The sequence below is a fragment of the Berghia stephanieae genome, chromosome 1, assembly GCF_034508935.2.
Source record: "Berghia stephanieae isolate SIO BIC M18660-M18661 chromosome 1, UCSD_Bste_1.3, whole genome shotgun sequence".
Taxonomy (NCBI): Eukaryota; Metazoa; Mollusca; class Gastropoda; order Nudibranchia; family Aeolidiidae; genus Berghia; species Berghia stephanieae.
Genome location: NC_088360.1, coordinates 72,902,773 through 72,916,105, shown reverse-complemented (window position 1 = coordinate 72,916,105; position 13,333 = coordinate 72,902,773). Strand labels below are relative to the sequence as shown.

Sequence of the window (13,333 nt, the reverse complement as noted above, 5' to 3'; positions counted from 1 at the left end):
AAAAAAAACTTTTACTCAATGAAAATATAAAACGACTTGAAGAAAATAAATGCATTCGCCTAGAATATGATTTAGGTGTGATTTTTATAAATTTTCATAGGTTCGTTGCTATTTTTAAAAATGAAAGACATTTTCAATATTGTGATCTTTATGAGAAAATTTTTAATAATAAGCCTTATAAAAACAAAAAAGTGCATAAAGCCAAGAAATAAAGTGGAAATTAATTTTTTAAAAAGGTGTGTAATCTAATAGATGAAAGTGTACAGTCAAGACTATCATTATTTCAGTTTAGGGTTACTATACATCATCACTATTCCGTTACCAAGAAAATAGCGAAAGAATAGCTTCAATGAAAGAAAAAAACGGAGAGAGACCTATCACCAGTGGAATTTCATATTATTTGGGACAATATTATTAGGAGAGAAATTGTTTAAAATAAAGCAGTGACGATAAAAGGAATGCATTTCGGCATGCTGTTTGTTGTTCAGTTGCAACCATTATTAAAAGTAAACAATTTATATAGCAACAACAGATGAGATCAAAGAGGAAAGAGTGGAAATTGAGTTGAAATATTTCAATACTTTAAAGAAACTTGCAAACAACTAATAACGAGACAATCCCTCATGTCAATCAAACTACCTGTGCGACCAGCAGTGCCCCCACTAGAGGCAGATCTAGGCCGTGACAATCTCTGGGAGTAAATGGAGACTGCTGAAGAGTAAGAGTGGGCAGAGCCTCCATAGATTGAAGCTGACCCAGGTCTTGACCCTGGAAGACTGGTATCCCCTGTGTTCAATAAAAGCAAATTAAAATATCTACATGCTACAGATGAGAATTCAATTTTATAAAAACAACAAAATTCTGATTTTCTTATTGGTTTAGGGCTAGGTGCACAAATTATTAGAAGTTCTGATAACTGAACGAAATTATGGGCCTGATTTAACATTGTTGTAATGGATGATATGATATATGCGTTGGTTTGAGAGTATGTCCATTACAACAATGAGCCCATAACAAGTTGAGTTATCGGACCTGCAAATAAGTACACGTCAATTTAGGGGTTTGTTTAGTTTGTTTAAGAATATGCCTGTAATGGAAAAATAAAAAGAGCATGAATCTATCTACTCGAAAATGTTAATTTAAAAAATAATAAAATTCAAGGACACAAACTAAGAAAAATTCAAAAATAAAAAGTGTTGTAAAAATTAGCGCTCTTCCTAATCTATAATTTTTGATATTCAATAAGCCATGCTAATGAAAAATCAAATTGCCCATAGAGAAAATTTAAAGCCTACCAAAACTGTAAGTGTAAAATCAATGTCAAATTCAATTTGTGAAAGATGATAAAGTTGATCTGATTTAAATTGCTTTTTTTTTTCAAACTGCGTCCAACAGACATTTTACAATAAATGTCAAATCTCAAAAGATAAATTACATTTCCATTCAATAATACCAAAGACGAAAAAAAAAAAAGATATTGTAAAACAACAAAAATAAAATTATCTTCTGTTTAAGGCTGTAATGCCAATGTTAAATGACTAAATAAAAGGTGGAATGATAAATGGTTATGTACAAAACACAAATAAAAACAAGAAAATATGTCTTGTAAGAACTTGATCCTTATAAAAGGGAAAGCTAAAATTAGAACCATAGAAAAATAACTATTAAATAAATGATTTTGCTATTGAAATGTTTAATAAAGAATAAAAGAATTCCATACATGCAGATTTTAAGCTTCTTTTCTAAAATTTTCGTTGGTTCCCTCATGCAAAAGAAATATATAAAACTGTATAAAGAATGTATACACAAAGATAAAAATAGCAATTTCAGATTAAAATGGAAAACTAAGCTAAAATAATCGAAAAGAAACAAAAAATAAAGGAAACATGGATACCATATCCAGGTCAACAAAACTGGACAATTACTCACTGAAAGATATGGCATTGTTGTTGTTGATTGTAAATGTCATTTCTAGATTAAAAAAAATAAACAGAAACAAATAAAAAATAAGCCAAATATTTCTGATATTTTAGCTGGGATGAATTATCAACGAATCGGGTGTGAGCTTAAAAATGCACTCAAGTTTGTAGCATACTGTGTCAGCTTGCAATTTTACATCTTTTATCTTAAATTCCCATATAAAAAGGTTGATTTCATTTCAAATACGGGAATCCCATGAAAAATCATATCTACAATTTGAAAAACAATTCTTTTCCAACAAATTGTTTCTATGGCTAAGATTAATTACTCAACTGGTCAGCAAATTTGATCATTTTAACTGTTTTATTGTTGCATTAACTCCTCCGACCCTGTTACGGCAATGACCCAAATTGTCATTTAACAGACAATGAGAATAAATTCAACACTGTCGGCTAAAATGTAACCAACAATTATTTTAACAGACTCACCTGTTAGCAAATCAGATTCTAATCAGGAATGTCTGACCAACCAAATATAAAAATTCTCAAGACTTTTGTTGAGTAAAGGTGGGTGATATATGTGGTAAAAATGTATGTCTCTACAAGCCCTTACCATGACGAAGTCGAGACCCATCGTCATTGGTCCCAACTGGCAAAGTGCCTTCAGTAATGTCGGGGTTCTCTCGTCTCCTTGACAATATTTCTCGTTTTGCTTCTGAAAGAGCATGGCCCCCAGGCTTAGGGTCTCCTCCTAGAAATATGGCAGCTGATTTATTTATTTTAGTGTAAGTAGTCAGCACTTCCTCTAACTCTCCCTCTCTGTCAATAGATAAATAGTAGATAGCATAATTTTACTTGACAATGATACAAAATGATGATGATGATGATGATGGTGATGACAATAATAATGATGATGACGACAATGATAATGATAATTATGATGATAGTATTAATGATGATGGCAATGTTTCTAATTATCATATCTTACGCAGCAGTGTAGACAAATTGATCAAACTTCTGCTCATCCAATCCTTCATTACTTTCTGATTTTCTGGTCTTTCTATTTTCCAGTTTAACACGAACCTTGATAGCCTTTAAGTGATCTGTCTCCTATAATTGGCAAAAAAAAGAAGGCAGAAATAATCATAATAAAACAATTTTTTAGACCAATTAAACATTCATATATGCCCTTTTAAAAAAAGTAATAAAATAAAGAGATGAATTACAAGGGCAAACAATCACTGTATACAAAATTAAAAAAAAATAATTTCACTGTTTTCACAAAGGATACCAGCTAGGACCGGGCAAAAAGCAAAACAGAGGAGCAAAACATAAATATAAAATTGGATAAAAGAACAGCAAATAACCTTTTCAGCACAAAAGGGAAGTCATTGACCCCAACCTACAGGTAGAGGAATTTAATTGGGGAATAACAGGTCAACTTCAACAATTCATAATTTGCTGACATTGTCGTCAATACTTAAGCATGATTCTCTATATCCAACTCCAAGTAAAAGACAATTTTTGAAAATGATCATTGTGGGGGTTTTTTTTGTTGTTTTTTTTATAAACATAACCTAATTAAAAAACATTTCAATCGATAAAATTGTTTTACCACAAACACATATAAAAACAAAAATATTTTGACTAATAGCTAGAATTTTACCTTGTTGTAAATATGGACAAAATCTCCAAGTTGTTTGGCAAGGATCCTCCGACGATCACTCAAAGGAAGCTTTTTGCTAGGAACAACAACCCTGAATGCCTGTGGTAAGTTCAAAGCAGCTCGCTTCAAAAACCTTAAGACAAGATCCTGCAGAGTGATAAATATCTTTTAAATCTTGCCAGTTTGGACATCATTTGCGATTTTTATTGATAAACAGCAATAACCTGATTGATCAACTACATTTCCTAGCAGAGACCATAAAGTATAAGATGCAAAATTTCAGTATCAGATGTTACAATTCTAAACACAAGAAAGACGACAAAATAATTCTCTAGTTTACATCATCCTCGAGAGATCATTTTGTGGTGTTAAATAATTCGATTTTTGATTGGATTTAAGTTTGAATCATGGATTTATGATATCATAGTTTTAATAAACCTGTTCTATATACTCCTTTGGCAAACAAACAATAAACAGAAGTTTCCCCTTAAAAAAAAAAAAAAAACTATTTCAATCATCAAAAAGTCATAAGACCTCTGGATAAGATTTCACAAACTCTTTTTTTATTCCCGGAATGCATGTCATTTTCTCTTAAAATCCTAAGAGTACCCAACAACATTTTAGCTTTCCATTATATTTCTAAATGTATTGTTTTTTGTTCTATTTCCTTTTTTGAAAAAAAAATAAAAAAAGAAGACATTCTTGAATCAAAAGACAAATGCGTGAAATTGCTCTGTCTTGCAGTTTATTCTATTGAATATCAGACAATTAGATAGGGGCAAGCTTTATAAATAAATTACCTTGATCAAACAACTTTTTTTTTCATCATAATGAACACCGTAACAATTTCATATGCAAGAAAGTGAGGTGAGCATCCCTTTACTTTACAATCTTTGATTATGGTGATTTTTAAGAATCTTATTTAATAAAATTAGACTTATTAACTGAAATGGTATATAAAAAAGTATGTATAAAGATATCAACTTTTAATATAAGTCATTCTGTTTTTGATCACCAAATGTATATTCTCTCACCATCTGTTCATTGAGAGCTTCAATGTCATCTTGTTTGAAAACACCACCACAGTCAGACAAGAGTCGCTGCTGCACTCGTATCAAGTACATTGCAAAAGCAGTCCTGGCTTGAACTTTGCTGAATTCACATAAAAAGAAGAGGATTTTACAAGTTAAGTGCATAAATATACATTTATAAAATAGGGTTGCCAATTCAGGAGGAATTTTTTTTACTGAACTTTTATGTAAACACATTGACCAACCCTAATCTGAACACTGAACTCCAGTAAAAATACACTACATAATTACTTTTTTTCCATTCGCCAGCTAATTGTGAAAAATATGGAGATTTTTTTTACATACAGAATTCCATAAATATATGGAATATCTGCAACATTGATAAAATTACATTAATATTCAATTTTACTTGAAGCTTAACAGTATAGGATAAAATATTATTAAAATGAAACATAATCTTATTGACTGCATATTTAATAACACAAGAGATGGATTACCAACCCTGAATTATGATTTAAATTGATCCTAATTCAATCCATAGATTAATTACTGTTTTGCTTCTTACAATCTTAGCACCAATGCCATTCCACTGACCATTTTCAAAAACTAATATTCCATACACTCATGTGCAAAAGTAACTGTACACTTGTTTTGAATCTATTCATTTAAGTTTTAAGGGACAAAATTGGACAAAAGTTATATCATAGAAATGAGCAATATCTTTAATATATGTGATCCAAATTTCATCAACATACATGCATAATCCTAAAAATAACGACGACTTGAAAGAACAACTGTCGGCCTGTTCTGCTTCGGAAAAATTTGACACAACAAAGTCAGTACTATGCATGGCCACAACGATTTCCAGTCTCTGCTCAGACAAGTATCCCCACATAGTTTACGAGGGGATTCATGTCATTTGCTGTTATGTATTTCTTTCTGTTTCAACAATGTCCCAAAGCTCGTAAGCTTTGCTTGCTTGGCATTGCTGTTCCCTTGTAAGTCTTTTGAAGAGATCTCAGAGGTGCTCAATAACATTGAAGTCTGGATTTACTGCTGGCCACTCACGCACCAAGGTCTTATTCTCAGTTAGTTGAGGTTGCACATAAGGCCTTCTCTCTTCCGAGTCCAGCAGTTGCAAGTCTTACTAACACTATCCATCTTGAAATGTTGTTTTCCACAGTGATGTCAGAGGCATAAGAAGGGGATTGGTTGTGTGTTGAGAAAAAGGTTCGATCATCCTTTGACGTTGATATTTGGAGTTGACCTGTTGGCCTTGGAACCCTCACATGCCCTTTCGTTGTTGAACTTTGAGATAATAGAATAGGAAGTAGCTCTAATATTGAAAAACTGTGCAACCTCAGCTACCGGCTGTTTAGCATGAATATAGTCAAGTTCTCTCTTCGAGTCTCAGTTTCGGATGTTTTCAAGAGTAAAATAATTGAAGCCAAAGTAATTACAAAGTGATTTCACAAAGATTATATTTTTTGTTTAAAATAGCAGATAACTTGTCAACAGTAGAAGGCAAAATGGTGATATTCATTCAGGACGGTTCCGTTTCGAGAATTTAAGAATTTGCATTTTCACAATTACTCTTGTAACATTCTGTAACATTCCTTCTTTGCATCATTTCTGACGTCGAAATATCAAGTTGTCGTACAAATATGTTCACCATCTACGCTATGCAGACAGATTGCAATATAACTAAGCATGTGTGTGGTTTAATAAATGCTCTTTCCAGTGATATAAAAGTCTTGACTTGAACACATAGTTAATCAATAGTAATTTAGAGCATTGAAATGTAAAGTTACTTTTGCATGTGTATATTATAACCAATAATACTTTTGCCCTGGTACTTTTAACAACCCTTTGGCTATAAGTTAAATTTTGGATGCAAAAATTTTCAGCAATTGACCCAATCTACCTCAAAGTCTGACCCTTTTCCAGCAGACCGATGACATCATACTTTGGCTCAGCTGGAGGTGGTGTTGGAGGATGGACAATATCAGATGAATCGTATCCAGTCAGTTTTGTATCACCTGCTTCAATGGAGGCGTTGTTGTCTTTTCTCTTGTCATCCTTATCAGAATCTTTTTCAAGGGATGAAGATACCTTAGCCTTGTCTAGTGTATCCTTGTCACCACAATCATCCCCTGTTGTTACCACAACTGTCTCTTTGTTTTTAACTGAAATTGAAATATAAAACAATAAAAATTTTAATATAAAAAATAAATGCCCACCACATTTAACTACAATAACTGAAGTTTTATTATGTATAAAAGTTGACTGCTAGGTACCTTTTGAACAAACACGCACAAACAACATCTGGAAAATTTCTTACCACAGGACACAACACTGGAATAGATTAATGTTATCCATCCAGTTTAAGACAATACATATTGTTGTTGACTTTGCTACAGGCAAAACTTGGCCATTGACATTGACACCCCAATATTAAAATTATTTTACATATTCATCAAGCTTATCAATCCAAACAAAATCCATTTATCTAATTAGGCGTCTGCTATCACGAAAATTTCCAAATATTCTGTATTTTAATTTGCAAAGATCTTATTTCCTTTTATTCTCAAACTTCAACAGAAAAAGAGTTCTCACAGTGAGCCAATAACCAATCATATTTAGGGATGAATACTGTATACAAACCTATAGATCTAAACCTCTCAAGGCAGATCTTACTTTTTGAAAACAAAAATATTGAAATTCAGAAAATGAAAAATCAACATGTTTTTACCATTCTCATCAGACTTGTTATCATGCTCCTTCTTCTCTTTGCCTCTCTCATTGACAACTTCGTCGTCACTCCCATTCTCGTCCTGATCCTCAGTATCTACAACACCTTGAACTAACTTGTTTCTCTTCTGAACGGACCCTGGATAATGAGAAGTCGTGATGAATAAATCTTAACTTTCCTCTGCCTTGATTCTTCAGAACAAAATAAACTCTCAAGCAGATGAAAGCATATAAATCCAATCAAAAGAAGAATTTTAAAAAAATCTATTTTGTTTAATCTTATTGTGATGTTTTGGCCATCAAATTTGTTTCTCCATAGGTTTCACAGAGGCCAAATTGTGTTCCTATGTGTAAAAAAAGGTGAGATACAATAATACCACAGCTCCCATTCTCATGATTGAGCACTATATAAAGATCTGTGAGTTAACCTTATAGTAAACATTTTGTTCAACAATAGTTTTTTTTCCAAATAAGAGGATTTAAAAGACGACTATCAAAAATTATAATGATAAATTCATATTGATGCTACATTTAAAGAAGTCAAGTATTCAAACATAATCATTTCCAGCATCTGTTAGTTTGCAAAAAGGAAGATAATGACATTTTGCATTAATGTAAATTTTGTGTGGATGTAAAGCGCTAAGGCCTCATGAATGAGGTGCCTTACCCTATAGAAGTTCATTATCAGTATTATCATTAATTATCAGAATTCTTTTCACCAGATCAAACTGGAACCAAACAAATTTGGAGAGCAACAGTATTGCATTCCAGCACCAAGATCAAGAGTAAAGTTTTGAGTGTTTTGGTCTGTGGATCAGAGTATTGGGAGACCATAAGGGACCATACAGAAACAAATGTTTACAACAATCTGAATTTCTTAGCCGAATACAATCTCAAATGAGGAACTGAGCGCTAGAGTGGCGGTGCAGTCTCTGGAGTCTCATTAAAAGGAGAAGATGGCAAAGGTTGGGTCATTCTGTTGCAGATCTGCCAAAACATTGATATGGAAGGCTCTGCAATGGACACCTCAAGGAAAGAGGAAGCAAGATAGCTGCAAGGAGACCTGGAGACATAACATGGAGACTGACCTAAAGCAGAGAGAACTGTCCATCAAGATGGACCCCAGTTGAGTTACAGGACCCAGCAACCCGTTCCTTGACAGATGAATGGAAGGGCTAAATTAAATTCTGACTATCAAGAAAATCAAATCAGGTCAATTTTCTATTTTACACGTGTTCAGTGCTCTAGATATTGAGCTTAGAATTCCTTGATTTATTATAAGCAAAATTATCAATAATTGCATTATGCACTTACAGAGAAACTTAAAACTTTATATGCTAAAAATAAACAAAAAATAAACAAGGCTTACTTGATCTCTTTTTCCTCCTTGATCGTCCATGCATGCCTTGTCCAAGTTTTCTTTCATATTGTTTTGCCCTGAGTAAAGCTTGAGTGTAGCTTTCTATGAACCTCTGCAATCAAAGTACAAAAGTGAATTTTATTTTATCTGCTTTTATCAATCCTTGACTCATACTTGGACAAAGATCATGTGAAGCTCATAAGATACCTATTATCAAATACTACATTACAGTTTGAATCCGGCAGAGAGTTAACAACAATATCAACCTCAATTGGATCCCCTCAAGGAGACAGCTTGAGTCCAATTCTATTCACGATATACTTTGAATCGGCCATTAAAGAACTAAGACCAAAATTACTGCCAACAAAGGAGATCACATGTGAATTGATATACACAGATGATACAGACCTAATCTTTGAATCAGAACATCAAAGCGAAAATATACACACCAATAATATCAACTACCCAAGAAGCATGGAATCTAAAAGTCAATCAATCCAAAACAGAATATACAAAAATCAACAGCAATTTAAATGAATGGAAGTGTACGAAACTAGGGAATTTGATCAATGAAAATGAAGACATCAGAAAACGAAAGCAGCTGGCAACCAATGCATTCAACCAACTCCAAAATTTATGGAATAGAAATAACATAATCAGTGAGAATAAACGAATACAGATTTACGAGGTAAAGATTATTCAGATATTGATATATAATTGTGGAACCTGGGACCTCACAAAAAAGAACTTAGAAAGTCTCGGTTCATACCGCCACAAACAATTATGTCGCGTAATCGGAATCTATTGGCCAGAGACAATTACAATAAATACTGATCTCTATGAAAGAACCAGGGTCCAACGCCTGAGTACAATAATAAAACAACAGCCCTGGAGGCTATTTGGCCATATCTTACGTCGAGAAGATAACATCCCAGCCCAAACAGCAGAATATTTCTTTTATGGCAACAAATATGTAGGGAGATCACCAACATCAATAGTAACTACCCTGAACCTCTCTACATATCAGAAATTTCTGGATTCAGATGAGGCTGAATTAAACCCTGAGGAACTCAGAAATATTGCAGTGCCCTCAGAACTAAAGTCTCAACAAGATCTTGACAGCTTCAAAATTCTGGCCCAGGACCGTGACCAACAGAAACAATTAACAATATGGATGAAGAGAGCAGCAAGCGTCATTCAGACTGCAAGGCTTACTACTACTATTTTATCAATGCTATAAAAGTAGCAATTAGCAACAAAACCTAATAGTTTGATTTATACGAGGGGAATAAAAATGACAGTCAATGGTGTGCAATGCCTATCTTATGAGATTAATACTTTTATTTTGTGCTTGTGTATTTTAACTCCCAAGAGAGAGAGAGAGAGAGAGAGAGAGAGAGAGATAGAGAAAAGAGGGGAAGAAGAGAGAGAGAGAGAGAGAGAGGAAAAGAGAGAGAGAGAGAGAGAGGAGAGAGAGATAGAGAAAGAGAGAGAGAGAGAGAGAGAGAGAGAGAGAGAGAGAGAGAGAGAGAGAGAGAGAGAGAGACTCCTGGCCCCATCCCTCCCATTGACATCTGTAGTTTAAATATACAAGCTCAAAATTAATTGTATGTTTGAAATTGACCGCTTCATTTTTGTTATTCTCAGTCAAAATTTTTAATTCATTGTAAATTTCCATGAATGAAAAAGTAAAGTTCATCTTACCTTATTCTAAAATAAATAAGCCCTCGTTTTTCTTTTTCAAAACTTACTTACTGCCCATTATACCTGTCCACATGTAGGGCAGCAATAAAGGACCTCCATCTTCCTCTGTCCATGGTCATCATCTTCAGGGAGCTCCAAGTCTCCCCCCACTCTCTCATCTCCCCCTCCATTGTTCTCTTCCAAGTTGCCCAGGGCCTTTCTCTTCTTCTCTTTCCTTCTGGTGTCCAGTGTAGGGCAGTTTTGCTGATGTTTCCCTTCTCCTTTCTCGTATCCTGCCCTATCCATCTCCACCTGCTTCTCATGATGATTTCCTTCATGTCTTCCATTCCACATTGATCTAACAGACTTTCATAGTTAATTTCTATTCGGCCCATAAATGTTCCTAATCTTTCAGCGGCATTTTGTATGAAATGCGGATAGCTTGTTCATGTCGCATCCTCCAGCATTTGGATTCATACAGAAGTTTTGAAATAATACAACTTTTAAGTTTTGCTTTCATACTGTAACTTTTTACCCTTTGTTTTCCAAACACTGTTCAGCAATTTAAAAATGTTCCTTGCTTTATTCTTTTTCAAATGAAATTTTAAACTCTTTGTATCCTATCAACAAATAATTATGGTACCTACTGTAAATCTTTTATGGTAAGATTGTTAACAGAATTTTATCATTGTCATTATTACCTCTTGTTCAGCTTTTCCTGATCCTGTTACTTGAAGATGAATATTATTTCTGCAAGAAAACCAACAAAAGCAACTTTAGTTTCTTTACATTTCGCATCAATATCTTATCATAAGAAATAATATAGGGATTTAGGCATGAATTTATCAATAATGAGTATTATTATATCATTAATCAACAGTGATGTAAAGTTAAAATTTGGCTCACAGGAAATTAAGACGCGGTCCAGAGGAATTTCAACGTCAGAACAGGAATCTCTGGATATAAAATCCTATTACTTGGGACTATACAATATGTAAACACAATGTCAAACACCATCCCAAATCAAGTAAAACTGCAAAACCGAATAGTATCATATAAAATGTAATACTAAATAGCAGCGTTGGTGGTAATTTAAGTAGTGGTGGTAGTCATGACAATGATATGGTGGTTGTTGTAGTAATAGTTATAGAGGTGATAATGTAGTGATGGTTGTTACAGTAGTGGTGATGGTAAATGATGATGGTGATGATGATAATGTGGTGCTAGTTGTAGTAGTAGTGGTAATGATGATGATGTGGTTGCGGTGGTGATTGCAGTATTGGTGGTAGTGATGATGGTATGGTGGTGATTGTTGTAGTAAGGGTGGTAGCATAGCTGCCAATGGGAATTTTTTTTTTAAAAGGAGAAAAACTTCTCGCAAATTGGTGAAAAGGATGAAATTTGCAGAGTATTAAAAGAGGACACATCTGCCTCCAAAGTTGTAATAATGTGTATCAATACAGCAGTGGAAAGTAAGACATTAAATTTAAAGAAACAACATACTCAAACTCCCTCTTGACAAATTTCTAGCACTATGACTCCCGTGCAAAAGAAGTCTAATACCTGCATAATACTACTAATTGTAAAAAAAATTGTATCTAGAGGAACAACAGCAACAATAATAATAATAATAATAATAATGATAATAATAATAATAATAATAATTTAATATAATAAATAATAATAATAATAATAATAATAATAATAATAATAATAATAATAATAAATAACAGTGCATTTGGTGATGATGATGAAGAATAGTTATGATTATTGTCAATATCCCCACCATCATAATAATTACATTTGAGTTAGAAAAAAAAAATACTTTAAAAATGAATGAACATCAAAAATATGTTCCTATGCAAAATGGACATACTTGGATTTTGATGGTGTTATGACACTTGTGCCAGGGGTCTTGCTTGTCATCATGGATTTGTGTCTAGTCAACAAGATAAATATAAATGTGAATAGTTATATTTCATTAGAGAATATTAATAATCACAAAAACAACAAGAACAACAACATTAACAATAACAATAATAATAACAATAATAATAATAATAATAATAATAATAATAATAATAATAACAATAATAATAACAATAATAATAATAATAATAATAATAATAATAATAATAATAATAATAATAATAATAATAATAATAATAATAATACAGTCCATTCCGGATAATCGCAACTCTGTTAATCACAACTTCCGGTTAATCGTAACATATCCCAAGAAACAGAATTAATTCTATATAAAAGTCATTGGTTAATTGCAAACATTATAGACCTCGAAAAATGGTTTTTCAAGAAATCAATCAAACAAAAATGTCATGTTTAACTTCATTATGGGTGAAATCATGACAGGTTGAAGAATCAAGAGTGGACCGGTTTAATGCTACAGTAGTGTGTCACCACTCTATTAGAGACAAAAGAGGACGGCTTTTCAGGGTGGCTTTACGCGGTCACATGTGACCTCATGATAAATCTCTATTGCCTCATTCAAGAAGACTCCTTAACCCATTTGCTTCCATTTGCAATAGTGGACAGTAAAACTCAACTTCGGTTAATCGCAACATTTTCGCTGGTCCCGAGGTGTTGTGATTCTCCGGAGTGGATTGTAATGATAATAATAATAATAATAATAATAATAATAATAATAATAATAATGATAATAATAATAATAATAATAATAATAATAATAATAATAATAATAATAATAATAATAATAATAATAATAATAATCATCATCATCATCATCCTCATCATCTTCGTCATCATTCCAATCACCATTATTATCATCACCACTACTACTACTACTACTGCGGCTACTACTACTACTACAACTAATACTATTTCTGTCATCACCATCGTCATCATTATTATCATCATAACAAAGAATGCTCAAAGGTTATTTTAA

At 32.8% G+C, this 13,333-nt stretch overlaps 1 protein-coding gene across 17 annotated transcripts in view; it reads right to left on the bottom strand.

Moving 5' to 3' along the window:
- Positions 1-13,333, bottom strand: part of LOC144956171 (tubulin polyglutamylase TTLL5-like) — a 44,562-nt gene that overhangs the window by 8,096 nt on the left and 23,133 nt on the right. For 9 of the 17 annotated variants that reach the window (XM_078886637.1, XM_078886609.1, XM_078886646.1 and 6 more), the window contains 10 exons: positions 12,287-12,349; positions 11,112-11,160; positions 8,737-8,839; positions 7,369-7,506; positions 6,541-6,802; positions 4,620-4,737; positions 3,586-3,732; positions 2,908-3,029; positions 2,533-2,738; positions 640-786 (listed from right to left, as the gene is read on the bottom strand). In XM_078886637.1, coding sequence (XP_078742763.1) covers positions 640-786; positions 2,533-2,738; positions 2,908-3,029; positions 3,586-3,732; positions 4,620-4,737; positions 6,541-6,802; positions 7,369-7,506; positions 8,737-8,839; positions 11,112-11,160; positions 12,287-12,349 — 1,355 coding nt within the window. Of the gene's footprint in view, positions 1-639; positions 787-1,929; positions 1,972-2,532; positions 2,739-2,907; positions 3,030-3,585; positions 3,733-4,619; positions 4,738-6,540; positions 6,803-7,368; positions 7,507-8,736; positions 8,840-11,111; positions 11,161-12,286; positions 12,350-13,333 lie in introns of all 17 variants that reach the window. The other 8 variants (XM_078886567.1, XM_078886575.1, XM_078886601.1 and 5 more) reach the window with 2 other exon arrangements.